This window comes from Aplosporella prunicola (genome assembly GCF_010093885.1).
Source record: "Aplosporella prunicola CBS 121167 unplaced genomic scaffold K452scaffold_6, whole genome shotgun sequence".
In the NCBI taxonomy this organism is placed as follows: domain Eukaryota; kingdom Fungi; phylum Ascomycota; class Dothideomycetes; order Botryosphaeriales; family Aplosporellaceae; genus Aplosporella; species Aplosporella prunicola.
Window position 1 is genome coordinate 356215 of NW_022983534.1, and position 24904 is coordinate 381118.

The following is a 24904-nucleotide window of genomic DNA, read 5'->3' on the forward strand; positions in this document are numbered from 1 at the left end:
GCTGATTTCGCGGCGGGCGAGCCGCTATCCGTTATGCAGCTTCAAGAGAATAGTCGCGATAAGTTGTTGGCAATCACCCAGACGTTCCTGCACAAGGCACTCGACATCCACCGTGAGGGCATGAGCGGCTGCTCACCCACCGGCAGCGGGTCGCCGCTCTCTAACGGCGGCGGCTCTAACTTCGTACTGCTACCGCCTGTGCGCGTTCTTGAGTACTTTCTGCGTAGCTATGCCAACAGCTTCGAGCGTTATTTCCCCATGACGGCGCGGGGCATCCTCGACGCCAACGAGCTGTTGCAGTCATTCAACGACAAAGCAGCTTCGTTGCTCGTGTTGATGATGATCGCCCAAGGCGCCATGGTCATTCCAAACACAGAGGCGCGGTGGCTGACAGGAGGCCTCACTGAGGCCTGTCGTATCAGTCTCTTCGATCTTATTGAGAAGAACATCATCATGTCCGGTGACTCCGTCGTCCTGCATTCTGCCTTGCTCTTCACTGTCCAGGCCGCTTGGAGCGGCGACAAGTGGCAGATGGACATCGCCATGGGCCAGCGCGGAATGTACTTTTCCATGCTGCGGCACTCGGGCATCCTCGAGCCTCGCCATGCGCCTACACCGCGGATGGATCATGCAGGCCCGGACGGCATCTGGGCCGACTGGATCCAGCATGAGAGCAGAAGTCGGTAAGTCGATCTCCTCCCCCTAAACCGTCATAAGTCTCGCTGGTCGGCGGGACACGAAGACGGCGCGTCACGTGTGTTCGATAGCTAACGGTAAGCGATTTGCAGGCTGATCTACTCTTGGGTCATGGTGGACCAGGATCTGTCTCTTTTCCATGATACGGCGCCGCTGTTCTCGGTAACAGAGTTCGGTGCGCCGATGCCGGATGCGGACTGCCTATGGCGGGCCAAGACAGCAACCGAGTGGAGCGAGGTCTTCAACGAGGTGCACGAGTTCTCTGGCGGATTCTCTTCCGTGGGATCCGGGGCTAGGCCGCTGTCGCTACGCGACCTGTTCCGGCACTTCCTTGACGATGAGATTGTAACACAAGGCATCGAGCTGACGCCGTTACACCTGCGGCTGCTGCTGCACCCTTTGCAATCGCTTGTGTGCCAATACTGTCAGCTGCTGAGCTGCTTCTCCGACAGCTCGTCGTCGCGTCAGCGGACGCGCGCTGTCACGGCTGCGTCGACGCGTGTACGTCTCGAGGAGGTGCAGAGCCTGTTGCAGCGCTGGTACGACCTTGCGGACCGCTACTGCAAGAGCAACGCCATGTGCCCAATGATGCAGGCCAACCTGGTCATGTTCCATCTCGTTAGTCTCAACGCCGTGACCAACTTTCCAGAGACGGAGCGGCTTGCGCGTCGCGAAGGCTTCGACGGCAGCTACCAACAGCTGATGTGGCTGCACAAGCGGTGCATCTCTGACGTTGAAGAGGCCATCTTCCACTGCGGCCAGGTCCTCCGGCTCGTGCGGTCGATGCCGCGCGACGTGCGTCCGCCATGGTGGGCCGGCGCTCTGTACCGCGTCGCACTCATACTGTGGACCGACGCTCTCACGCACAATGAGAGCATTAGCCCACCCGCGGGTATGTTCCCCGTACCGGGGCCCAGCTTCGCGGTCGACAGTCTGCCGGCAGAGCATCCGCTCATCGGCCGCTACCTCACCAAGCGTGAGGGCGTCCCGACACTGACCAAGCGCGATGGCACGCAGCTGTCCATGGACAACGCTTATGCCGTGCTGACGCACTGTATCGATGTAATCGATGATGGCCACTCGACGCGCTTCTCGGACGGCATTCGCGGTAAGCTCGAGCGACTCGCCAGGGGTTGAGTTGCCTCGTCTTCGTTGTTGTCGTTGTCGACGTTATCATTGGTGTTGGCGTTGTGGTGGTTGTTGGCGCAGCGGGGTATAAGTAACGGCCGGGGAACTTCCGAAGCGACGTAATCGCCCTTCAACGTAACGATCCACCTCACTTTTCTTTCTCGATCCACCTTCTCACCCTCCTCTCTCGCAGGCCTTTTCACGTAATCGCTCTGCAACGAATTTCGTTTTAGACCGCCAGACACCGTCCATTGCACGTCGCTCGCATCCGCTCGCATCCGCTCGCATCCGCCCGCCATGTCTCCCCCCGCAATTATCGCGCCCTCGATCCTGTCAGCCGACTTTGCGGCCCTCGGCCAGGCGTGCTCGGACACGATGGCCCACGGCGCCGACTGGCTGCACGTCGACATCATGGACGGCCACTTTGTGCCGAACATTACGTTTGGCGCGCCTGTCGTGACCAAGATCCGGCGACACGTCGATGCGCCCACGGCTGCGTACGGGAGGGGCACTTTCGATTGCCATATGATGATTGCTGAGGTGTGTATACACCTACTTACACCACCAGCGGAGAAAGACGGGAAGGAATAGAGCAATCGGCTAACAAGCGCGTTTGCAGCCTAAGAAGTGGGTCAAGGAGTTCAAGGCCGCGGGCTGCAACCTCTACTGCTTCCACTACGAAGCGGCGATCGCGTCAACGGCAGCAGACTCTCCCGCTGGCACCTCCGACGCTAAGACTAGCCCCAAGGAGCTCATCCGCTATATCCACGACCAGGGCCTGCAGGCCGGTATCGCGATTAAGCCGAAAACGAGCGTGGATGTGCTGTGGGACATTCTTGCGAACCCGGTTAAGGAAGAGGTCCCTGATGTAAGTCTTGTTTGAATGGGAGGCGGACAAAAGAACGTTCGACTAACATCCCCCAGATGGTTCTCATCATGACGGTCGAGCCTGGCTTCGGCGGGCAGTCCTTCATGGCCTCGGAGCTGCCCAAGGTGTCAGCCCTGCGCGCCAAGTACCCGGATCTGCACATTGAGGTCGACGGCGGGTTGTCCGAGAAGACCATTCCTCAGGCGGCTGATGCTGGCGCCAATGTCATTGTCGCTGGCAGTGCCGTGTTTGGTGCGAAGGACCCCGCGGATGTTATAAGGAAGCTGCGGGAGGCGGTTGACGGGAAGCGGATATAATGGTTTGTCCGCGAGGATTGATGCGAGTAGGCTGAGCTGAAGCGCTGCTGTGTGCTGCTTCTGCCGAGGTCCCCATGTCTTTCTTGTATTCCCTTGCTCTTTACTTCGTCGCGATGGCTGGTTCCTGCCCAAGGAGACGTGTCAAGCCTCATCGGGCTGAGCAAGATGTCATTCGACACGGCCGCACCGATGGATACGCCTCTAAAGTTTCCCTGCACTTTTTTTTTTTTTTTTTCATTGTCCTCGGGGCCTGGCGATAACAGCATATCGTCCGTCGGACCGACCACGTACATGTTTGTCAGTCATAGTCGCCGTTGCCGTTGTCATCGTCATCGTCGCTCCTTTCAGTGGGCCGCGTTATCTGTCTGTCTGTCTTGTCTGCCTTCTTATTGTTGTTGTTGTCTCTTCAGCGAGCGAAGTCGAAGTCGAAATCGAAAAGGAAAAAAGAAAACAAAAGAACAAAAAAATTTATTCCACCATCATGACAGCAATGATGAGCACAGCGTCTGCTTGTCTCATTCGTTCTTCCTTCTTTTCTTCTTTGTTTCCTTGCTGGTTGTCTGGTCTGATTTGTCGTCTGCTCTGGTCCATAGCGCAAGAGAGGAGAGGGATGGAAGGGAGGAAAGGAAAGGGGTGGGTGGGGGAGTTTTTACGTATGCTCTTTCTTGCTCTTGCTCTTGCTCTTACTTATGCCCATGTATGTCCTGTCCTCATCTTCATCTTCATCTTCATGCGGCAGTCTCAGCGGCAGCCAGCGGATAGGGTTCGTCCGTCCGTTTTGTCCGTTCGTCTGTTTGTCCGTTTGTCCGTTTTGTCTGTCCGTTTGTTTGTGCGGCCGTCCGTCCAAAGTATCTAATGTGTATATACCTACTTACTTACACCTGCTTATACCGAAGGGAGAGGCTTGTGTGTCTTTGTGCTTTTTGTGTCCTTGCTTGGGCAGTGAGTGACGGGTACGTAAATGTATGTCGTGGTATGTTGTCGTTGTTGTCGTTGTTGTTGTTGTTGTTGTTGTTGTTGTTGTTGTTGTTGTTGTTGTTGTTGCCGTCGTCGTCGTCGTCGGTGTAGGTAGGAGGGTATGTAGGCAGGTCGGCATCATCGTCGTTATCGTCATCGTCATCGTCGTCGTCGTCGTCGTCGTCGTCATCGTTGTTGTCGTCGTCCTCGCCTTCGTCTGCCATCATCATCACCATCATCATCACCACCACCACCATCAAAGAAGAATGTAATCGACGGCAACAACAGTGACAACGGCAACGACAACGGCAAGGCAAGGCAAGGCAAGGCACTCACTCACTCACCCACCACCACCCACCACCCACCAAGGCAGCAAGCAAGCAGCAAGGCAGCAAGTGAGGCCGTCCGTCCGTCCCTCCGTCCTCCCATACGAACGTACGTCCCCCCTCGAGGCTTATATACACACCCACCCCTCCACCTACCAACCCACACACACACATCGGTACCCAACCCGACCAAGCCACCAAAGCGGCTTGCCATGCCACGGCACGCCACGCCATGCGACGGGCAGGCAGGCCGGCGGCGTGAAGAAAAAGAGCCGTGCGTGGATCGCGGTCCATGGGTCGTGGTAGGCATTGGACAGCCACGACATGACACAGCGGGGCTAGGATGTCAGGATGGTGGTGGTGGAGGAGGAGGTGGAGGCGGTCATGCTCATGCTCATGCTCATGCCCGCAGCGCCCGATTGGGCAGGTGGCCGGCCGGCATCACCGGGCTGTCGCGAGGTCGGATGTGATGGAACGGGTGTGATGCGATGCGATGTAATGCGATGCGATAGAAGGGATGCAATGGATAGCGGCGGAAGCGGGGCGGGGTAAGAAAGCAAGGCAAGCAAGGCAAGCAAAGCAAGCAAAGCAAGGAAAGGAAAAGAACCCATGAAATAGATTGGGGGGATGATCCCAGAGGGTGCACGCGTGCTGGCGGCTGGCCGTGTTTTTTCTGCGGCGCCGCCGCCTCCGAGCGCCTCCGACCACTGTTGTTGATGATGCTGTTGTTGTTGTTGGTCGTCGCTGTGGCGGCTGCTGACGCCGGTGTAGGCTGTGTGTAGGGTATGTGAGGCGTGAGCACGCGCGCGTAGGGCCGGCGCTGTGGCGGCGGCGCGGTGGTGGCTTTCGCGGGCGTTTTTGCTGGCGGGAGGCTATTTGCTCGTCGCTTTTTTATTTGTCTTTTTTTCTTCGCTCTTTCGCTGCTGCTGCTGCCACACAGAGCTTCCGTTGCTGCACAGCTTTAATGTGGCGAGCCAAGGCGGCCGAGTGATTGGTAGTGTTTTCCCTGCTCTGACTTTTCGGCTTTCAACTTTCGGTGCCGTCGTGTGCATCGTCTCGTGTCGATGGCTATTGTGGGCTTTGCGGCGGCCAAGCTGGCGTTTGTGCATGACGAGTGTGGTAGGTAGGCGTTTAATGTCGTTTTCTTCGCGGATGGGACGGCGCAGTGCACGTGGCGATGAATGAGGATTTTTCTTTTTTGGGAAGGTGTAGTGGCGGGTGGATGGGTGGGTGGGTGAGACAGACAGCTGTGTGAGACAGACAGCTGTGTGTAAGACAGACAGCTGTGTGTGTGGAGGCAGACATGCTAGTGGTGGTGATGCTATCAAATGGTGTTGGAAGAAATATGGATGACGCTGATGATACCGAGGCTGACGCGATACGATGCGATGCGACGCGTGGGATGCTCGGGTTGGGCGGTATCAAGCATTGGCTTTTTCTCGGTGTTGCTGCTTTTGGACTGGTGTCTCTCTCTTGGCTTTCTTCGGGTGTCTTTCGCTGTCGGCTTAAAATCTTATGTACTTACTCTGCTCCGCACTTTCTTCTTCGGTGTCCTGCTCCTTCCTTTTTCTTCCTTGTTTCTTCATGGGTGGCTTATTGTTCACCTGATGTAGTCCGCAGGGGGACGCCTTCGCTTGCTTACTTACATCCGAGATGATCTAGGATGCAGAAAGCAAGTGTGCATGCGTCGTAGTGGTGACTGTTCCGGCATGTTCGTCCCCTCTTCCTTGACGTTTATGTGTTGACCTTTGCTGCTGGTATGGGAGGAGACGGGGCAGGGCGTATCGGTTAGGCACATACGTACTATTCAGTTTCGACGATAATGCTATCGATCTATTCCTCCTCGTCTCTCGTCCGTCGAGATACATGCATACACACGTACCTCTTACTCGGGCACACACCACGCCCGCTAGCCCAGCTAATCCGCGAGTGAGCGAGCGAGTGGGTCAGCAGGCCAGCAGCCATACAGCAAGCACGCCAGCAATCGACCATGTGAGCCGTCAAGCCGTCAAGCCATGAACCCGAGAGGCTGACAAGGCAAGCCAGGCAATAAACGGACAAGCCGGGCGACCGTCCGCCTGTCCGTCTGGCCGGCGTGTCCAAAACAAGGCGCCGACGGCTGTCAGAAGAAGAAAGAGAGAAGAATAGAACCCGGGAAAGCGAAAAAGGAAAAGAGATGGAAGGGAAATGTGAGACAATGAAGAAAAAAAAAAAAAAACAAGATGAAGAAGAAAAAGAAACAAAAACTTGAAGAAAGAGGAGTAGAAAAAGCAGCAGCACCGGCAGCAGCAGCACCCCAGCGCAATATCAGCGCCAGCGCCGCCAGCAGCAAGCACCGCACATCATCAACCAACCCCCCTCTCCTCCGTCGCCGTCGCCGCCGCCGCTGGCAGGCCAGCGTAGCCCCCGTCCCATCCGCACGCGCACCAGCGCCACCCCGCCCTGTCCTTCCCTTCCCCCACTCTTCCTCGTCATCTCACTTGTCCATCCTTCGATCCGGACATCTCCTTCGCGCATATTTCCTTCTCTTTCCCGCTCCCTCTCTCAGTTTTTACGCACACATGCGCACACGCACGAATGTGCATGCTTCTTTTCTTCTTTCTCTTCCTCCTTCTTCCCCTCGACTCGCCCTCGCCTCGCCTCGCCGCCGCGCTACCGCAAGCCAGATGTCATCCCACGCCCAGCGGTCCATCCCTTCGGACTCGCACGCCCACTAGCAACGACTGCGCGTCCCCTCCCTGCTTACGCGGCGACAGGCCAGGGGCGCGCTGATCGTGCTTGGCAGAGGCGTTGCTGGTCCCGCGCTGGACGACCAGATGGCTGGCAGGCCGGTCAGGCTCGATATTGGCGGGCGTCAGAGAGCCTGCCAGCCACCCCCAGATTTTTTTATTTCGGCATTTTCCGGCACGCACGGGACGATGTGATGGTGGCGGCGGGCCTTGCTTCGCGATGCTGCTGCTACTGCTGCGCTTCTGGCTGTCCGGCCGCCGCTCCTGCTTCCTACCTGCTTTGTTTTTTGCGCTGGCGCTGGCACGCTCCCTCCGACCCCCCGCCCATCCCCCGCGTGCAGCTCGGCCGAGACTAGGACAGACGCTGATGGGCGGCGCTGGTCGCTGGTGCAGACGATGGGAGAGTGGGTGGATGAAGAAGTGGCTGGGAGGGCGATTGGTGGGATTTTGATGAGGGAACGGGGATGCGTGGCTAGGGTGGTGGAGGTGAATGATGGCGATGGCGAATGCGCGGTAATTGGAGACGGAGATGGTGTATTGGACGGTGGATGGATGGAGAGGTGGACGGGTGGCGGGCAAGGACATTTTTCTTTGCCGCGATCCATTGCTCCTGCCTCTTCTCGTTATTTCCAAATTTTCACGTCCGCTGTGCTCTGCCCCTTCTGCCTCTCTACTGCTGTACCACTCGCCTATCCGCTGTGCCTTCCCAGTGGGCGGGCGGCGGCACTGGGGCCGTATCCCCGGGCAAGCGCATACCTAGGCAGGTAGTGTTGATATGCCGCTACTGTTGCCATGGAGCAGCATCATCATCACAGGTACTGACTTACTGACTACTGGCAGGTACGTACCTACTCACAGGTGCGGGTTCCTGAGTGGTGGCTGGTCGTTCCTGGCAACGGCTCTCCAGTTGGGCCTTGGCACCTCAGGGTCCCCGGGCTTCTGCGGTGCGGAGTCCGGGCGGAGAGAGCGGGGACGAGAGCATCAAAGTCCGAACAACCTAGCTGACATGAAAATAGAACCGGCCAAACTTTAGCGCGTCCCCACCACGAAACCTCCACTCTCTCCACATCCCACCTCCATCTTTCCTCCATCATGTCTCGCCCTCGCCCTCGCGCCTTTCTTAGGCCCGAGCCGCGCCCTCGTCGGCAAGGCAGTGCAGCGCCCGTGTCCAGATTGAGCACTTACCGGGCGCCTTGCCCATTCAGTGACGAGCACATTGTGTGAAGCTGCCCTTCGGCCCCGCCAGTCCGAAGCTCTGCTGGCCAAACCTCAGCGTAAACACTGGTGTTGTGGAAGGAACACCACCCGCCCGGTATCGTCGCCCATGTCGGCACGGGAACTGTCTCGCTCATAGTGATGCTCCGAGCCGAGTGTTGGAGTGCTATATAGATGCTGTCGACAGTGCCTTCATGCTGCTCATCATCCACACAGGAATCAGGCTCATCTACAGCTTAGCTTTTTCTAACAATCCATAAATCTCCACACTACCGTCTTTCCCACCAATTTCACAATGGCCATTGGAAACGCTAGCGACAACGCTACTCCCTCCTGGTCCCTCGAGGGCAAGGTCGCCGTTGTCACCGGCTCCGGTAAGTATGAGCGTCCCTCGAACAGAATCTTAGCTGACCGTGCATCAAGGCCGTGGCATTGGCAAGGCCATGGCCATCGAACTCGCTCGCCGCGGAGCCAAGGTCGTCGTCAACTATGCCAACAGCTCTGAGGCGGCCGGCAAGGTCGTGAACGAGATCAAGCAGATGGGCACCGACGCCATTGCCATCAAGGCCAACGTCGCCAACGTCTCGGAGACGATCAAGCTCTTCGACGAGACGGTTGCGCACTTCGGCAAGCTCGACATCTGCTGCTCCAACTCTGGCGTTGTCTCGTTCGGCCACCTCAAGGACGTGACCGAGGAGGAGTACGACCGCGTGATGAGCATCAACACGCGCGGTCAGTTCTTCGTTGCCCGCGAGGCGTACAAGCACATGGAGGAAGGCGGCCGCATCATCCTCATGGGCTCCATCACCGGCCAGGCCAAGGGCGTGCCCAAGCACACTCTGTACTCGGGCTCCAAGGGCGCCATCGAGACGTTTGTGCGCTGCATGGCCATCGACGCAGGCGACAAGAAGATCACGGTCAACTGCGTCGCGCCCGGCGGCATCAAGACGGACATGTACCACGCCGTGTGCAAGGAGTACATTCCCAACGGCGACACCTTGACCAACGACCAGGTCGACGAGTACGCCGCCACGTGGTCGCCGCACAACCGTGTCGGCCAGCCCATCGACATTGCCCGCGTCGTCGCCTTCCTGGCCTCGCAGGACGGCGAGTGGGTCAACGGCAAGGTCATCGGCATCGGTAAGTCTTTTGCGCCTCGCCTGTCTCCGATTGACGCAAACGCTGACGCACGCAGACGGTGCTGCTTGCATGTAGGCGAGCCTATTTGGTCATGTTTGGATGAGCGTTGGCGCAGGGTTTTCCTCTTCTCTGAAGATGCGCGCAGATGCTCTCGGATGCGGGCGTTTTTGAGTCCCGGCGGGTTTGGACTTCTTCCATGGATAGTGAGGCGTTGTAGCAGTGCAGCAGGGACTTTCCGTAGACGGCTATCGAAAATGGCCTTTAATGACAAAGGCTTGATTGGTTGGAGATTGGCCCGCTCTGCTTCTTTTGTGAATTGCGATTCGGCAATGATTTTGACGGTGCCTCCGCTAAATATACAAGCTTCCGGGTCACGGGACAGTTAAAGAGATGAGCAGTCTCCACACCTAGTGCTCCTATCGATAAGGGCTCGGGAATTTTTGTTTGAGCGCGAGCTCCCCCGAAACCATCACCACCACAGCACACAATACAATACCCACAGCCGCAACAATGTCGACGCGCAAGCGCAACGAGTGGCTCGAGGCCGACGACGATGATGCCAGCGACGGCGAGGCCGGCTACGACTCCGAGGCCGAGGAGGCAGCAAGCCGAGGCCGAGCGCTCGCGGGGCGCGCGTCCAAGCGGCGCAAGACCGACGACGAGGACGAGGACGACGAGAGCGAGGGCGAGTCGGAGGGCGAGGCGAGGGATGAGACTCCGCCGCCTGCAAAGGGCGGGCGGAAGAAAGGCAGCAGCAAGGCCGCGGGCGATTCGGAGCAGGACGAGGACGCCGGCGACCACGACAACGACGACAACGACGACGAACAAGCGTACTCGCACGACGACGATGACGGCAACGACCGGCTCGGCGACCCCAAGGCCATCAAGCTGCTCTCGCAGAAGCAGCTGCTGAAATCGCAAAAAGCGGCCAAGCGCTCCGGCGTCGTGTACCTATCGCGGATCCCGCCGTTCATGAAGCCCGCAACAGTGAAGTCGCTTCTGCAGCAGCACGGGAGCATCGGGCGCGTGTTCCTCACGCCCGAAGACCCGGCCGTGTACGCGCGGCGCAAGGCGCACGGCGGCAACAAAAAGCGCAGCTTCATTGACGGGTGGGTCGAGTTTGTGGACAAGCGGCAAGCGAAGGCGGCGGTGGAGCTGCTGAACGCGCGCATTATCGGCGGGAAAAAGGGCGGCTATTACCATGACGATGTCTGGAATCTGCGCTACTTGAAGGGCTTCAAGTGGCATCATCTCACGGAGCAGATCAAGAATGAGAATGCTGAGAGGGCGGGCAGGCTCAGGGCTGAGATTGCGCGCAGTACGAGAGAGAATAAGGAGTTTGTCGCTAATGTGGAGAGGGCGAAGATGCTGGGCGGTATGGAGGCGAAAAGGAAGAAGAAGAGTGCAGCGGAGGGCGGTGCTGGTGCTGCTGCGGGGGAGACGAAGAAGAGGGCGGATGATGGCGGGAGGCCCGCGTTGCTGTTCCGCCAGAACGAGGTCAAGAGCAGGAAACTTCCAAAGGAGAGCGCGGTCGAGCAGCCGGAGGAGGTCAAGAGAGTGTTGTCCAAGATTTTCTAATAGGGTGTTGGCGCTCTTCTCGCCTGTTTTCTTGTTTGGTTCTGCGTAGTTATGCGCTGCGGATGGAATACAGCATTTTTTCTTTCTTTTTTTTCTTTTTCATGTTCATCATGTTCATATCTATACCATGGTAGCTACGGCTGGACGCGCGCCTGGGTCGCGACTGCCTCGCTGGTGCGTTTCTCTGGAGCTCTTGCCTCTTGATGGGCTCTTGCCTCGCAGGCAAGCTCTTGCCCGCCTACACCTCATAAATACTCGACTTCTCGCCTGCTGCTGGTGCTGCACTTTACCCGTCTGTCCTCTATCACCGCGTCGACATGCCACAGGACTGAGCGGCGTGGATACAAGTACATCGCGTCAGTGCCTACCATCCTATCCTCACCTCCACACCGACTGACTGACTGACGCGTTCATCTAGGCACCGGTGCCAGTATGATGCATGGAGGCGGCTTGAACGCGCCTCGGCTCCTCGACTATCATGATTGCAAGAACAACTACTGGAACCTTGTCCAAGGACGACACAGCTGCGAACATTGCGGACACGCAAAGCATGATTTGATCTACGAGTGCTGCTCATGCCACGTTCGTGCGTGCTGCGATTGCAAGAACGGCAGAAATGTACGACCGAGGCTCGAAGATGATGTGCATAGCCAGAACGAGGACGAGGGCGAGGGCAAGGGCAAGGATTCCGAAGATACACACGCTGAAGACGAGAGCAAACTTTCCGAAAACACACACGCTGAGGACAAGGGCACGGTATGCTACCTGCACGAGGAGTGCAACCACTACAACTACAACACGCTCCGGCTTGAACAATCCCAACGGCGCTACTTCCCGTGCGACGGATGCGGCAACCGCAAACTCGCCTGCATCTTCGAATGTCAAGATTGTCGGTACCGTGCGTGTGCACAATGCTACCTGAAGACTCCATTGCCTTTCCTTCAAGCCTCACGCACCGTTCGCGTGTGCCACTTGGACTCGCACGACTGGAAGCTTGCCGCCGAGCGATACCAGAAGGTGGTTTGGGGCCCGTTTTATTGCAGGACCTGCCGCAAGAGGACGTACCGTTTGGTGTTTGAGTGTCGTAGCTGCCGCAAGCACTACCGTCTCTGTGGCATCTGTCTCGAGTAGGATTCGGAGCTGAATACTGTGGGCATGCTTATGTGCGGTTAAGGTTTACCGGATATGCTGGTTTTGGCCCTAGAACGATAGACTGATTGGGGGACGCGAGGGTGGCAAGACTTTCTTGATAAATGTAGCCGAGATATACATAGAGTAAGCAGCCTTGAGACTGACTTCCAACACTTGAACAAGAATGAATATGTAAATAAATGAATACATTTCCTGAAAAGAGTATCGAACAGACGCCCAAGGTGTAATTTTCTCAGAATGCGTCACCCGGGCATCCTTTTATAAAATAACAATCTAACCAGCAAGCCAGTAGACTGTTCCGGGAGAAAGATATCACTCTCGACGGCTATTCGCCTATCTTCTAACCTTAACCAGTAAGGATTCCCATATTAATAGTTAACACAGCTAGCATAGAAATATTCCCATCTACCAAAGTCAGCCTTACTCTGTCTAACCCACCCCTCAAAACTTGCCCGTTAATTACTACCTTTCTGCGTACTAAAGAATTATTAAATATATTCTATCCGCATCAACCAGCACAATTGTACAAGAGTCGCGTGGCTCAAACAATGCTTTATCGTTATTCTTAGATATAGTATTTAGCGTTTAGTTTATTTATCGCTCAATTACGAGTACCCGCATTTTAAGCCAACCAGTTCAAACTCCACGCGCACCCGCCACCCCATAGCTAGGCCTAGACATGTAACCCACCACCAGCATCCAACATCCAGCGCCAAGGGTATCAAGCAAACATGCCAAAACCACAAAACCACCTCTCCAGCCCCACTCTCTTCTTTCCCTTCCCCAATCACACCACATCCACCCCCACCCTCTCAACGACCACCCCCTCCGCCCCGGCATCCACAAACCCACTCACCTGCACCACCACCGGCGCCCCCTCCTCGTCGTCTGCAACCGCAACCGCGTATGCGCGCCCCGCCTGGTTCGCCGCGAGCGCCGTGTCGGCGTGCACGGCGCGCAGGGCTGGCACGGGGCCTGCGTGCCAGGCGCTGTTGTTCGTCGTGCTGGTGTAGGCGTTTGTTAGGAGGGTTATGGGTGTGTTGTTGGCGCTGTCGCTGTCGCTTTCGTTGGTGCTGGTGATGAAGACGGAGAAGGAGAGCGTGGATGCGGTGCCACCGCCGCTGTTGCTGCTGTTTTGGCCGGTGGAGAGGGCTGCGAAGGAGGCGTTTGCGGCGAGGGTGTGGGGCGTGGTTTCTGTTGCGGGGGGTGAGAGTGAGTTTATGCGCACTGAGTGGGTAGGTGGGTAGGTATGTATGCATGTATGTATGCATGTGTGTGTGTGTGTGTGTGTGTGTGTGTGTAGATAAATAGGTATACGTACCACTACTCCAGCTCTTCCCGTCCCACGCCAAGCGCACCAACTTCCCCCCATTAACAAACAGGACCACACGCTTCGTCGCCTCATCCGTATACACGGGCGCGAGCGCCATATCCGTGCCATTGACAAGCTGTACATCAGCGGGCAGATCGACCGGCACGGCGGTCCAGGCGCCGTTTTCGGGCGAGGCGACGCGCAACGCGCCGGCCGGGTCCTCGTACACGAGCATGTTCTGCGTGAGGCAGGCGGCGCACTCGCGGCCGTACGAGGCCAGGCGCGACGACGCCCGCGCTTCGAACTGCCCGACTATCCCGGACGCTTTCCAGTGCGCGCCGCCGTCGCTGCTGATGATGCCGTGGATGTGGTGCGTGCGGTTGAGGTAGTAGAGGCGTAGGTCGCGGTACTGTGAGTAGGGTGGGTGTGTGAGCTGGGTGGTGGGCCGGGGAAAGGCAAAGGAAACCTCTGTGCTTACGTTCTCGCGGTGCCAGAAAATGCTGGCTGACAGCGGCGTGCCTGTCTCCACGTCGTCCGTCGCCCCTGTCACAGGCCGCACGGTCCAGTCCGCCGTCGACGAGTTCCACGCCGTCTGGTACAGCCGGCTCGTGTTGGCCTGGAAGTAGACGAGGTAGTTGGTGTGGTTGTACTCGTCCGTGTAGTTGAGGGCCGCGAGCCGCGAGCTCGCCAATAGGCTTGCGCTGCCTGTCGAATTCCCGTCGTCACCATCATCTCCACCCGCCGATGAGCTTCCCGGGTCCGAGACGTCCGCGTTCGCGCTCTCGCTGCTCGAGCTCGATGATTTGCCGTTGCCGAGTGCGCCTCCTACCCCGCCGCCTATGGCTGCTACGACAATCAAGGCCACCACGCCCAGCACGATGAAAAACGTCCGCCGCCGCAGCCCGCATATCGCTGCTTTTCTGGGGCTCCTGTCCGCGGGCGCCGTCTCCGGGGGCGTGCTGTCAATCACCTCGGGCAGAGACGTATTAACGACCTCCGGGAAGTCCGTGTGCTTCGCCTCCGGAAGGTTGCTATACGGCACTTCGGGCAACGGTCCAACATCGTCCTCGTCGTTCTGCTCGCCCTCGAGAAAGCGCGACGTGCGCGCCTTTTCCGACGGCGCCTGCGCGGCCTCGTTCACTTCGAGATTGCTGTACTCCAGGCTGTCCTGGTGGTCTGGCGTCATTGCGCGCGAGGAGTCAAGGGCTCATGGCTCGCGCGAAAAGGAGTGGTAGTTCGTAGTTTTCGCAAACGAACGGACGAGCAGAAGAGAGAGACGGATACCTCTCGCAAGATTGGCGTCTGACACGGCCGGCGGTGCTTCCCCAGTACTTAGTCCATACGGCATGGCTCGCGAGGGGAAGTACCCCTGCGTCGAATCCCTGCGCGGGATGGGGCGAGCCTCATCCCGCGTGCTCTCACCTGCCTGTTAAGTCCAAGCCAAGAAGCCCTCTGGCCGTATTCTCAACCTATTCTGTGGGATCTTTGATCTCTTCTGACCAGCGCTTTCGGCCCCCATCCGTTGGCTGCCTTTTCCGGCATAGGTTGTGCGGGTTGAACTGGTCCCGGGCCAGCTGGGTGTCCGAGGTACTGCGATTGCATGCATGGCGACTCCGCTCGGGAACGAGGCAATAATAGGTGTGGGCTGTTGCGCCGGAGCTGGCCTCAAGCGTGCATGGAGCCTGGAGAATAAACACGGGTCTCGGTTAAGCGGGCGGCGACCCCGGCCCTGCCTGCCGAGTAGATTGATTCCTGCTCAGTGGTTTCTCGATCCGAGTATAAGATCTTCCAAACGTTGCCTGAGGTTGTTTTGCTTTCATGTTGGTGGCAACTGCAGTATTCAGCTCTCCAAAATATCTCTTTTCCGGTAAGTCAGCGCCAACCAAGTCCAGTACTCACAGCGAATCGACATCATCGTGTATGTGTAAGAGCATGCATTCTATGACATCCATCTAATCAGCGTCAAACATATCTTCCATGCGTTAAGCGCTCTTCCAAGTGATGACAAGCTGCTCGTCCCTCTCTTCCGTATAAACTGTTTGCTGTGTCGTGCCCGAGGGAACCTTGTCGGCATAAAACGCAGTGCTGTTGTCCGCTGCCAGGTTGCCACCGTCAGCCGTAAAGACAGTGGCTTCGCTGACGCCGGATCCGCAGGTCAAAGCACCATCTGCGATGCCGCAGTCGCCCTTGCTGCTGCTCAGGGTGAATCCGTCGCCGCTGTCAGCGGCAGTAAAGGTGGCACAGGTGCCCGATGTGTACCACGTGCCCTTGCTGATGATACAGCCGTTGCTCGAGCCGCCAACCTCGACCATGAGATGACCCTTCCCAGAGAAGGAGCCAGTGCTTGTGGGCGCAGTGGTGGCGGTCGTCCTGGTGGCAGTTGCGGTCCTTGTCGTAGTAGGGTTGCCGCTTGAGCCCTTGGGCAGGTACTTGATGCCGGTCTTCGGGCAAGACGACTTCGTTCCATCGGGCTCTGCGGAAACAAATTCTCCAGTGACCACTGAACCGCGCACGTCGAAGTGATACCAAATTTCATTGAGTGCGCCGCCTTTGCAACCCAGTGTAACTTCATTCCCGTGCTTTGCGGATAGCACCTTCTGGATTTCTGCAAAGGTATACGTCTTGGACGACGAGGGTGTAATGCCAGCCTCAGAAAGCCACTACATTTTCATTTCGTCAGTTTTGCCGATAATAATTGCTCAGGGCGCATACTGACCTCATACGAAGGCAGGCTCTTGAATAGCTCCACGGTCTTCTGGAAAAAGTCCGGCACTTCTTGCGTCGGGACATAGTCATCGTAGCACTTCGGGCTCAACGTGCTGATACATGTGCCGTGCTTGGCCCATTCATGGTACCAGAAAGAAGCATCATCCCCTTTATAATCCTTCCAGTATTTCTCCATGAACGTGAGGGTTTCCGTCTCGCCAAAGGCTGTCAGGATGTCGGAGATATTGGAGTAGGATCGAGAAGAGTCGCAGCTCGCATCGAAGGTCCCATCGCAGTGATCAGGCCTGTTTGAGACAAGGTAAGTGGATTTGCGCAAGAGATGAGTTGTCTGAGAGGGGATGCTTACCAGAGGCCGTGGATAGTCCAGGAATCAACGGGACCGGTGACCGGGTGGGTATCCCAGAACTGCGTCTGTAACATCTGCCCACCGGGGTAGTTGAAGCAGCAAAGGTCCTCCACAACGGTGTTGTTCTGACAGCTCAGCTGAGGGTTAGAGCAAGTCAGAGGAGTGCCTCCTCGTACTCTGGCGCCAGATCCCAGCAGGACCTGGGCGCCGCCCAGGGCGAACTTGGAAATGGTCCGGAGGGAGGGTAATGCGGATGCCATGCTGCCAGATGCTGCGGAGGAAGTGGTGTCGACGGCGGCGGAAGCCCCGTTTTGTAGTGTTTCGGCAAGCATGATAGCAGTGTTTCGAGTTCCCTGACTCCCGGTACCGATGCTTCGTGATGATAAGTGGATAATAGAATGGTTTCTGAGGGTCCCTGAGAGAGGATACTACGATGGAAGGGGTAGGTCCTTAAGCTGGCGAGCTACGGGCACTTGGATCTCCCCGCCAGTCACGGCTAGGGATGGCGCGGGTGACGTTCCATGGCGGTGGCTGCTGATCAGGCACGCGTCCAATCAGCGGCGAGAAGTGAGCCCCGGGGGGCCACCGCGTGCCAGGAACAAAGACGGACAGCTTTGTTCATGAGGCTGGATGTGCGACCGCAAGAATGAAGAGCTCCGGCCTTGCATCTTCGCCGGCGCGTCAAGCTGTTGTGACCTGCTCCACACTCCACACGGCGCCGAGGTCCGGCGATCTCCCGCATCCGGCTCCTGATTGGCCACCCTCCCCAGCGCAGATACACGTATCAGAGACGGAAAACCCACTGCTTCTCTATCTTGCCAATTAAAAGATGGACGAATCGTACGACAAAGTCTGAAATCCCTCATACTAGAACCCGTCTCCCGGCATGTAAGGCCGCCCGGCCTCACGGGCTCGATTGGATGGATCTTGGCCCCTCTGCCACGCCTTCTCTCTCTCTTGCTCCAACCACTGCTGCAACTCGTCTAGTTGGCTCGCATAGTCCACCGGCCAGCTTACACTGCCTTCGGTTGTGAATTGCTCTGCTCCTTTTGCTTTCAGCTCATCAATCCCTCTCTTTTTCGTATAGTACTCGTTGTATTCCTCTTCGCCGCCGAAGCATACACCGTAGCCGTCGCAGTAGCAGACATTCTCTTTCGGGCAAAATTCCGGTCTACCGGCCCAGATATACTGGTAGATGTACTCCCAGACGCGTCCTGAAACATTGTTCGGCAGCCTCGTATACTGCACCCATTTGCGGAAGTGAATATATTGTTCCCACGGGAGCATTTGAATTCGTTCGCGAGAGACAGCAAACTGTGCACAGCAAGGCTGCGCCAGCGCTTCCGGGACATCTTCGAGGGGAAACAGCTGTTTCCAAGCATCTTCGAACACCTCTTCTTGTGGTACGTCCACTGAGCTTTGATTTTTTGCAAGCGGAAACAAACGATTCGAGCAACCAGGATACTGATGGCAACGAAGATTGAAATAGCCTTCTCTGACGACTTTGCGCAGGTTGAGGCGCTTCAAAATCTGTGAAGAGCCCATCTCGAGCAGGTCGTTGTTGTGCCAGGCTGTAGAGTGTGCGTGCATGAATATTGAAACATCCGGTAGAAGGTCATAAAAGTCGATGATGAACGTAAGGTACGCCATGACCTCGTTGCCTTTGTTGGCAGGCAGGACATACGGCTCAACTGGATCGTCGACGGTGTAGATTGCTTTTTGCAAGAGACTGTCATTGCCGAAGGCCCAGTCGATCCAGCTTACGTCCTCTTCACTTGTCCGCGGGACGACAACTGCACGTTTGTATTGGTGAGTCGGCGGTTCGACTACTCCCTGCTGGAATGGGAGATGGGAGATAATGGCGAAGGTAGCCTGTCAGCCAGAGTTAGTAAGCACATGCATCTGCCCAAGGTTTCTCCAGGTGTACTGACTGATGCCGTTGCTGTTGCCGCTGTTATGGTTTCTGCTAGAGATGACCTTTCTTCGGCATCCATTACAGAGTCGACTTCAGTATATCCTCTCGGTCCGTCTAGTATATGAGCATTGTCCCAAGAAAGTCGCCATGAGGGATATTTTAATGATGTAGAAGTGATCCTACTGGAGTCCTTTGAAGGTAATTATGCTCCCTGATCGCGGTAGAACCAGATGGTAAAAGTTAACAAGGTGATAGATAGGAGAGCCAGGGCACCGAACTGCTTTCGGTAGAGCCCAAGTGTGATCATGATGGTTTTGCTCTCTCCCAGCACTCAGGTCCGGGGGACAGGCAGGCAATAAGGATTGCGATGAACAAGTGCAGACGAAGCAGACAGCGAGAGGATAGAGGGCACTACTACCGAACGGAAGTACAAGGAAATACCTCTGTGGCCTAAAATATTCACTTATATCTAGGCAGGGGTTACAGAAGAAATAAGAAGCTTATCAATGGCATGGCAAGCATGCTACACTGCTGGTTCTCGACGGACATTGCTGCAAGGAAACTGATAACCACCAGAAACTCAACCGAAAGTCCCGTAGCACTGAGTTACCTTTCACATCTCGTGAAGGAGGCTCCCATATTCACTGGAGCTTTTGACCAAGCTTTCACCACAGATGGACTTGGCAGAGGGGTACAGGGTACAGGTACACAAAAGGCACTTTGGAGAATGAGGAATTTCTTGGCCATACATACTAGACCCGTAGTTTGCAAGGGGATGTCCGTGAAGCCCTAGAGGCTTTCGAGTGTGGACGCGATTAAAGACATGTGGTTGACTCTGCGAATAACTTTGTGTAGGCACAAAAATCAGCTTGGTCTTAGAAAGGTTGTGTGACCATAGTAGTAGTTGTAAATCCTGAGAAACGAAGACTTTCAGTTTGATATCTATGTAGGAGGTGAAGTGAAGGGAAGAGGTTTGGAGAAACGTCGAGGCGCGTCCATGACGACGAAGCTTGCAGCGGAACTGACTCGAGCCTTCCTCACAAACTCACGAACACAACACCACGCGCGCAACCAGCTTCAAGACGTGTCACCAGCGCGCAAGATGCTGGACGTCAACGACTTTGAGGCGGTCTTCTCCTTCGACCCCAACTACACGTACAGCCAGACTACGATCACCAGCATAAACAGCAATCGGCGCACGCTCGGCGGCACGCTGTTCTTCGACAAGCTGCTGGCGCAACTGCATATCAAAAGTAACACCAATTCGCCCCGTATATGCTAGGCGCAAACTAACAGTCACTCAAGGCGGCCATCTCTACCCACCACACAAGAATGCCGACCTACGCGACCTCCACGAAAGAATCGTCACGGCGCCAATTGCCGACCACCACAAGCAATCGGTGCTTTTCTACATCCTGAGAGACTGCCGCGCTCCCGATGCGGCCCTGGACCCAGCCGACAGCTTCGCAAAATCATGCTACCTGCCGCAGAAATACTGGGTTGTGGTGGAAGGCCTATGGGAGATGGACCACCTGCAATTCCGACCCGCGATGGAGTCGCTCACGCACCCCTCCCTGCTGCCCACCTTCCCCGCGGAGGTGCTCTTGACGCTGCTCGAGCACGTCCAAGAAAGCGACCGCGACCTTCCCCTCGCCTACTACAACTGCGTGCAGCCGCCGCTCACCACGCCCGCGCTGCAAACGTCGTACTTCCGCTATCTGGCCGGCCTCTCCGTCACCGAAGCGTACGCCTTCCTCCAGGCGCAGCCCTCGCAAACGCAGAAGAACCTGCTGCAGATCCTCATCAGCGAGACCCTGTCGTTCGTCCCGTTGTCAGAGCGCGCTGAGCGCAGCGTCGAGCTCATCGATCTGCCATTTACCGACGAGGAAGAGGAGTGGTTTGAGGATTATCTGCTAGCGGGCAAGGGCAGGACGCTGCATGGCGCGCGCGACACGGTTGTCATGAGGCGGATCGCCGTAGGGAAGTACGCGGACGCATTGGACGTCGGCAAGCAGTTGACCGGCAGGAGATATGACGGCGTCACTTGGGAGAGTATCAAGGATAAGATCGGTCGGGGGTTGGGACCAAGGGCCGATCTTAATGTTTTCAACATGCCATAATACCAAGCATTTTTGCGCGTTCTTTGACAGGTAAATGCAAGGGGGAAAGGCGCTATGGCGTTGATGTCGAGCTTAGACGGTTCGCCATTTGGTTTTGGGTAGGAATACTTCAAAATAAAAAGTTATATGGCATGCTCAACAATGAGCAGACAGGCACATGCTTGACACAGAATCCCCGAGAAACCTTCAAGCGCATTTATGCGGACATCTCCAAAGGCAACTATCAAATGTTGTCGCAGGAAGAACGCCAGTCTAAACATTGGCGATTTAATGCAAAACGTCGCAAGTCGCGATGCGCGCATCGTGAGACGATAATTGTCTGTGTGGAGTCTTCGCATTTAAGCTATCTCCTGAAACTCTTTCTCCATGTTACTGGAGATGGTTCTGGACCCGGTCCTTGAACACCGTAACTTCATGACATTCCACCATTGCTTTTGTCGGGAATCATGCAAAAACCGAGCCTTTTAACGAACCCCTGACACCCCGCCTGGCCAAGAGAGAAAAACCGAATGTTGGATTAAAGGATTCGGTTGCCGGATTTACTGGCCGGCACCACCAGCGGTCTTAGCGGCCTGCTGGGGGTTGATCTTCTTGCCATCCTTGTTGTACCGGATCCTCGGGGGAGGAGCACGGTTGCGGCGGCCCTCGCGGGAACGGACACTGTGCGAATAAGTCTATGCTCCTCGCGCCGGTTTGCGCTTGTCGAGAAGTGGTAAACTTACCGGACGATCTTGCCGTGGATAGCGCACGAGACGCAGTACTGGAGCTTGAGGTACATCTTGGGGACGGTGTACTCAGGGAAGACCGAAGCATCCGAGATATCACCTGTTTAAGCGAGACATCAGCATTGCGCTTGTCCCGACTCCCGCAAGGTTCTTCTCATGTCCAAATCCATTCTACAACATCCTCCACGTTATGCCGGGGGGATCAAGGGAAGGACGTACGGATGGCGGCGGACTCGACCATGTTGCGGATGGTGAATCTCTTGATGGCCTTGTCCTTGGGGGTGCAGCGCGAGCAGTTGGAGCAACGGATCGGCTTGACGTGGCCGCGGCCCTTCTTGTTGCGACCGCTGGGAGAAAAGTTAGCGGGAGCGGCTTGGGCGGGGAGCGCGTCGAACGTACTTGGAAGCCCTCTTCTTGACCATTTTGGCTGAATCTGTCGAGTTAGTTGCTCAAAAGATTCAAAGGTGGGATGTGTCGTAGGTTGGCCAGCAGCAATGGGGCGAGGTATATTCGAGCAGGTGTGGGAGCGAAAAGCCGGAAGCGAAGCGCCGATTCTCCGAGCATGACGAGCTCACCTAAACCGCCGTGTCGCCGTAGTGGACCCTCATCTCATGTGACTTCGCCATAGCAAGGCCTCCCTGGTAAAGCCAGTGTTATGATTTGTTGGCCCTCAAAGCGGTCTGGCGGTCTGACGGTGTCAAGCACCCTGTTGAACATCTCTGTAGTGCCCCTCTTTACGTTCTTTTTCTTCCCGTCACAAGCTCTCGCTGAAATTCTCGGGCGTACTCGGGATCTGCAAATCCAGAAGCCGCGTGCTTGAGATTGGCCCCCCCAAAATCTTGTCCCAGCAACTTGCGGAGCGCATCCTCTCCTCAGGTCATCCCCGGACAGCACCAAAGACCCGGGCCACAACAGGGCCTCCACCATCTCACCACCTCTCTCGCCTTCTCCGTTTCAGCTTAAAACCACCACCATGTCCAACGTGGGCGGCTTCCGCGGAAATCACAAACCCAGGGGACAAGTCTCCTATGGCAACGGCCACTCGGGTATTCCCCGACCCTCTCCAGACGCGCATCAGAGTGAAGTAGGCAGCCATGTCGGCGGCGGCGGCGGCGGCGGCGGCGCCTCCTCCCTCAGCGCCAGCAGGGCCAAGCAGTCGAAGCGCGACGAGGTGCGTCGTGTCTCTACCTTGTGCGTCGCGTAGAAATGCTCACTTTTGCCAGGCCATCCGCAGGAAGATTGAAACCGACCTGAACAAGAAGAGGAACAATCCTCAGGGTCGCGCTCGTCCTTTGCGCAAAGCGCCGCCCGGAACCGTCCTGGCCCTTAAGCCCAGCCAAGCTCTCCAGATCAAGCCGCATACCACCGTCGCCGAAGCTGCTCAGCTCATGGCCGCGAAGCGCGAGGATTGTGTTTTGGTCACGGATGATGATGAACGCATCGCGGGTATCTTCACCGCGAAAGATCTGGCTTTCCGTGTGGTTGGCGCCGGTATTAAAGCTCGCGACATTACCATTGCGGATATCATGACCAAGAACCCTCTTTGCGCAAAGACTGATACCAGCGCTACCGATGCGCTGGACCTCATGGTTAGGAAGGGTTTCCGCCACTTGCCGGTCATGGACGAGAACCACGACATCTCGGGTATCCTGGATATCACGAAATGTTTCTACGATGCTATGGAGAAGCTTGAGCGCGCATATAGCTCGTCTAGGAAGCTCTATGATGCGCTGGAGGGTGTTCAGGCCGAGCTTGGTTCCAGCCAGCCTCAGCAGGTCATTCAGTATGTGGAGGCTATCCGCGCGAAGATGTCGGGCCCAACACTTGAGACTGTCTTGACCGGTCTCCCTCCCACCACAGTCTCCGTTAGAACCTCGGTCAAGGAGGCGGCGCAGCAGATGAGGGACAACCATACCACCGCGGTCCTTGTTCAGGACCAGGGGTCAATCACGGGTATCTTCACTAGCAAGGATGTTGTGCTCCGTGTCATCGCTGCCGGTTTGGACCCTGCTACGTGTAGTGTGGTCCGTGTTATGACCCCTCATCCGGACTTCGCGCCTGTAGACATGAGCATTCAGGCCGCTCTTCGCAAAATGCATGGTGAGTTTCCTAAAAATGGCCGGGATGGCGCAGGCGCTAAGAGAGCTAGACGGACACTACCTTAATCTGCCCGTGATGAGCGAGGCAGGCGAGATCGTCGGCATGGTGGACGTGCTCAAACTGACCTATGCCACTTTGGATCAGGTTCGTAGCGCTACTCTAACTTTGGAATGAGGCAAGACGCTGATAAGATGCTAGATCAACACCATGTCTACCGGAGATAACGAAGGCCCCGCTTGGAACAAGTTCTGGCTTTCACTTGACAATGAGACGGAGTCGATGATGTCTGGCGAGGGCGGAAGCCACCATCCCCGTACCGAAGGTGGTAGGTCGTTGATTTCCCCGGAGATGCATCGTACTGGCGGTCTCTTGGACCGCGGAGACAGTGTGATGCCTAACGAATCTGCTTCACACGTTGGAGCCGAGAGCCCTGAACACTCGGCCCTCGCACCCTCTCAGGCGATGGCCATGGAGGACATGCCGTTCGCCTTCAAGTTCAAGGCACCGAGCGGCCGGACGCATCGTTTGCAAGTCGCACCAGCCGCGGGTATGGCCGAACTGATCTTCTTGGTCACGGAGAAGCTTGGCAGCGAAGTCGACGTTGTTGGAGGTGTCCCTACGGTTGAGGACGGCAAGCTCAGCCGGACTGGCTTCGCTCTCAGCTACCTCGACAACGAAGGCGACTCGGTGTCGATTACCACGGAACGGGACCTCATCGAGGCCATCAGCCTCGCACACATGGGCCATCGGGACAAGGTGGATCTCTTCGTGCATAACCCCGACCAGTCACCCATCCCCTCGACAGTGAACCCTCAGCCTGACGTCCCGAAGCCACTGACGCCTCCCGAGTCGACAATCAGGGAGCGGAGGAGTTACATTGACGAGGAGGAGGAGGAAGTGGAGAAGCCGCGGCGCCGGAGGCAGTCGGCGCCGCAGGGCGGAGAGCAGGTGATTTCGGGGGTGCCGAACGAGCTGCTGCTGCCGGGAGCGATTGTGACTCTTGCGGTGGTGATTGCGGGTGTTTTTGCGTTGGGGCGGGCATCGAGCCGGTAAATGGCCGGTTGTCATGGGCAGCGAAGGATGCGTTCTTTCTTCACGTGTAGCATTTGTATTGTAGCTTCGGGCGGGGAGCAGTGGGCGGTGCTTGGACCGGCGCAAGGAGATACCTCAATTAATCCATGCCTCTGTGCAACTGACAAAAAAGAGGTGGTGGTGGTAGCCGTTGCCCCGGGCGGTGCCAATCGATGTTGTTGCGCGGTGATCGGCTGTAGCCAATTTGCGCCAGGCTTGGCTTCCGTGTTGTCGGTCGAGATTTTTGGAACAAGCACCCCACGTACTTTTTTGGCAAGGGACCTTCAACCACAACCCTCCCTCCACAACACCCGCCCGCCTTCGTCCATTTTTCTTCGAAGGCCCCAGCACGCGAGCGTCTCCCCCACCGCCACTCGCTCCCGCCCTCTCCTTGCAGTGTCGTGCAGCTCCGGATCGCCGTGCGCAACCGCGCAAGCCTCACCACTTCCCGTTCCCGCCCACGGCTCCCACCGAGGGGCACC

The 24904-nt window shown here is 56.8% G+C and overlaps 13 protein-coding genes across 13 annotated transcripts; 7 read left to right on the top strand and 6 right to left on the bottom strand.

Annotated features, from left to right (window-relative positions):
* The first annotated feature begins 269 nt into the window (after nucleotides 1–269).
* K452DRAFT_284811 (uncharacterized protein) lies at nucleotides 270–2111 on the top strand. Its single transcript, XM_033540013.1, has 2 exons — nucleotides 270–683; nucleotides 789–2111. Exons 1-2 carry the CDS (start codon nucleotides 340–342, stop codon nucleotides 1831–1833), a joined length of 1389 nt encoding a protein of 462 aa, XP_033400206.1. The 5' UTR covers nucleotides 270–339; the 3' UTR covers nucleotides 1834–2111.
* K452DRAFT_284815 (uncharacterized protein) lies at nucleotides 2062–3227 on the top strand. The gene is made up of 3 exons (XM_033540014.1): nucleotides 2062–2364; nucleotides 2444–2692; nucleotides 2749–3227. Exons 1-3 carry the CDS (start codon nucleotides 2122–2124, stop codon nucleotides 3007–3009), a joined length of 753 nt encoding a protein of 250 aa, XP_033400207.1. The 5' UTR covers nucleotides 2062–2121; the 3' UTR covers nucleotides 3010–3227.
* A 600-nt stretch (nucleotides 3228–3827) lies between these two features.
* On the bottom strand, nucleotides 3828–4488 carry K452DRAFT_142840 (uncharacterized protein). The gene has a single exon (XM_033535430.1). It carries the CDS (start codon nucleotides 4221–4223, stop codon nucleotides 3885–3887), a length of 339 nt encoding a protein of 112 aa, XP_033400208.1. The 5' UTR covers nucleotides 4224–4488; the 3' UTR covers nucleotides 3828–3884.
* A 2134-nt stretch (nucleotides 4489–6622) lies between these two features.
* K452DRAFT_142870 (uncharacterized protein) lies at nucleotides 6623–8033 on the bottom strand. Its single transcript, XM_033535432.1, has 2 exons — nucleotides 7870–8033; nucleotides 6623–7631 (listed from the first exon to the last, which is right to left on the bottom strand). The coding sequence occupies exon 2, from the start codon at nucleotides 7604–7606 to the stop codon at nucleotides 6962–6964; it is 645 nt and encodes a 214-aa protein (XP_033400209.1). The 5' UTR covers nucleotides 7607–7631; nucleotides 7870–8033; the 3' UTR covers nucleotides 6623–6961.
* Nucleotides 8034–8213: 180 nt separating this feature from the next.
* K452DRAFT_245375 (uncharacterized protein) lies at nucleotides 8214–9754 on the top strand. The gene is made up of 3 exons (XM_033537978.1): nucleotides 8214–8610; nucleotides 8660–9376; nucleotides 9432–9754. Exons 1-3 carry the CDS (start codon nucleotides 8532–8534, stop codon nucleotides 9449–9451), a joined length of 816 nt encoding a protein of 271 aa, XP_033400210.1. The 5' UTR covers nucleotides 8214–8531; the 3' UTR covers nucleotides 9452–9754.
* Nucleotides 9755–10338: 584 nt separating this feature from the next.
* K452DRAFT_284823 (uncharacterized protein) lies at nucleotides 10339–11028 on the top strand. Its single transcript, XM_033540015.1, has one exon. It carries the CDS (start codon nucleotides 10349–10351, stop codon nucleotides 10952–10954), a length of 606 nt encoding a protein of 201 aa, XP_033400211.1. The 5' UTR covers nucleotides 10339–10348; the 3' UTR covers nucleotides 10955–11028.
* K452DRAFT_142949 (uncharacterized protein) lies at nucleotides 10968–12119 on the top strand. The gene has a single exon (XM_033535433.1). It carries the CDS (start codon nucleotides 11387–11389, stop codon nucleotides 12083–12085), a length of 699 nt encoding a protein of 232 aa, XP_033400212.1. The 5' UTR covers nucleotides 10968–11386; the 3' UTR covers nucleotides 12086–12119.
* A 647-nt stretch (nucleotides 12120–12766) lies between these two features.
* Nucleotides 12767–14725, bottom strand: K452DRAFT_284824 (uncharacterized protein). The gene is made up of 3 exons (XM_033540016.1): nucleotides 13897–14725; nucleotides 13428–13827; nucleotides 12767–13300 (listed from the first exon to the last, which is right to left on the bottom strand). Exons 1-3 carry the CDS (start codon nucleotides 14602–14604, stop codon nucleotides 12894–12896), a joined length of 1515 nt encoding a protein of 504 aa, XP_033400213.1. The 5' UTR covers nucleotides 14605–14725; the 3' UTR covers nucleotides 12767–12893.
* A 675-nt stretch (nucleotides 14726–15400) lies between these two features.
* K452DRAFT_325066 (uncharacterized protein) lies at nucleotides 15401–16751 on the bottom strand (the record flags this gene model as incomplete). Its single annotated transcript, XM_033544744.1, has 3 exons — nucleotides 15401–16078; nucleotides 16135–16429; nucleotides 16492–16751. 3 exons carry the CDS (start codon nucleotides 16749–16751, stop codon nucleotides 15401–15403), a joined length of 1233 nt encoding a protein of 410 aa, XP_033400214.1.
* Nucleotides 16752–17358: 607 nt separating this feature from the next.
* K452DRAFT_295938 (uncharacterized protein) lies at nucleotides 17359–18485 on the bottom strand (the record flags this gene model as incomplete). Its single annotated transcript, XM_033541873.1, has 2 exons — nucleotides 17359–18363; nucleotides 18423–18485. The coding sequence occupies 2 exons, from the start codon at nucleotides 18483–18485 to the stop codon at nucleotides 17359–17361; spliced, it is 1068 nt and encodes a 355-aa protein (XP_033400215.1).
* A 985-nt stretch (nucleotides 18486–19470) lies between these two features.
* K452DRAFT_245384 (uncharacterized protein) lies at nucleotides 19471–20681 on the top strand. The gene is made up of 2 exons (XM_033537979.1): nucleotides 19471–19659; nucleotides 19712–20681. The coding sequence occupies exons 1-2, from the start codon at nucleotides 19509–19511 to the stop codon at nucleotides 20524–20526; spliced, it is 966 nt and encodes a 321-aa protein (XP_033400216.1). The 5' UTR covers nucleotides 19471–19508; the 3' UTR covers nucleotides 20527–20681.
* Nucleotides 20682–21065: 384 nt separating this feature from the next.
* K452DRAFT_295940 (uncharacterized protein) lies at nucleotides 21066–21673 on the bottom strand (the record flags this gene model as incomplete). The annotated part of the gene is made up of 4 exons (XM_033541874.1): nucleotides 21066–21186; nucleotides 21249–21351; nucleotides 21471–21598; nucleotides 21651–21673. 4 exons carry the CDS (start codon nucleotides 21671–21673, stop codon nucleotides 21066–21068), a joined length of 375 nt encoding a protein of 124 aa, XP_033400217.1.
* A 260-nt stretch (nucleotides 21674–21933) lies between these two features.
* Nucleotides 21934–24488, top strand: K452DRAFT_356682 (uncharacterized protein). Its single transcript, XM_033546070.1, has 4 exons — nucleotides 21934–22422; nucleotides 22475–23351; nucleotides 23401–23495; nucleotides 23550–24488. Exons 1-4 carry the CDS (start codon nucleotides 22225–22227, stop codon nucleotides 24402–24404), a joined length of 2025 nt encoding a protein of 674 aa, XP_033400218.1. The 5' UTR covers nucleotides 21934–22224; the 3' UTR covers nucleotides 24405–24488.
* Nucleotides 24489–24904: the final 416 nt, after the last annotated feature.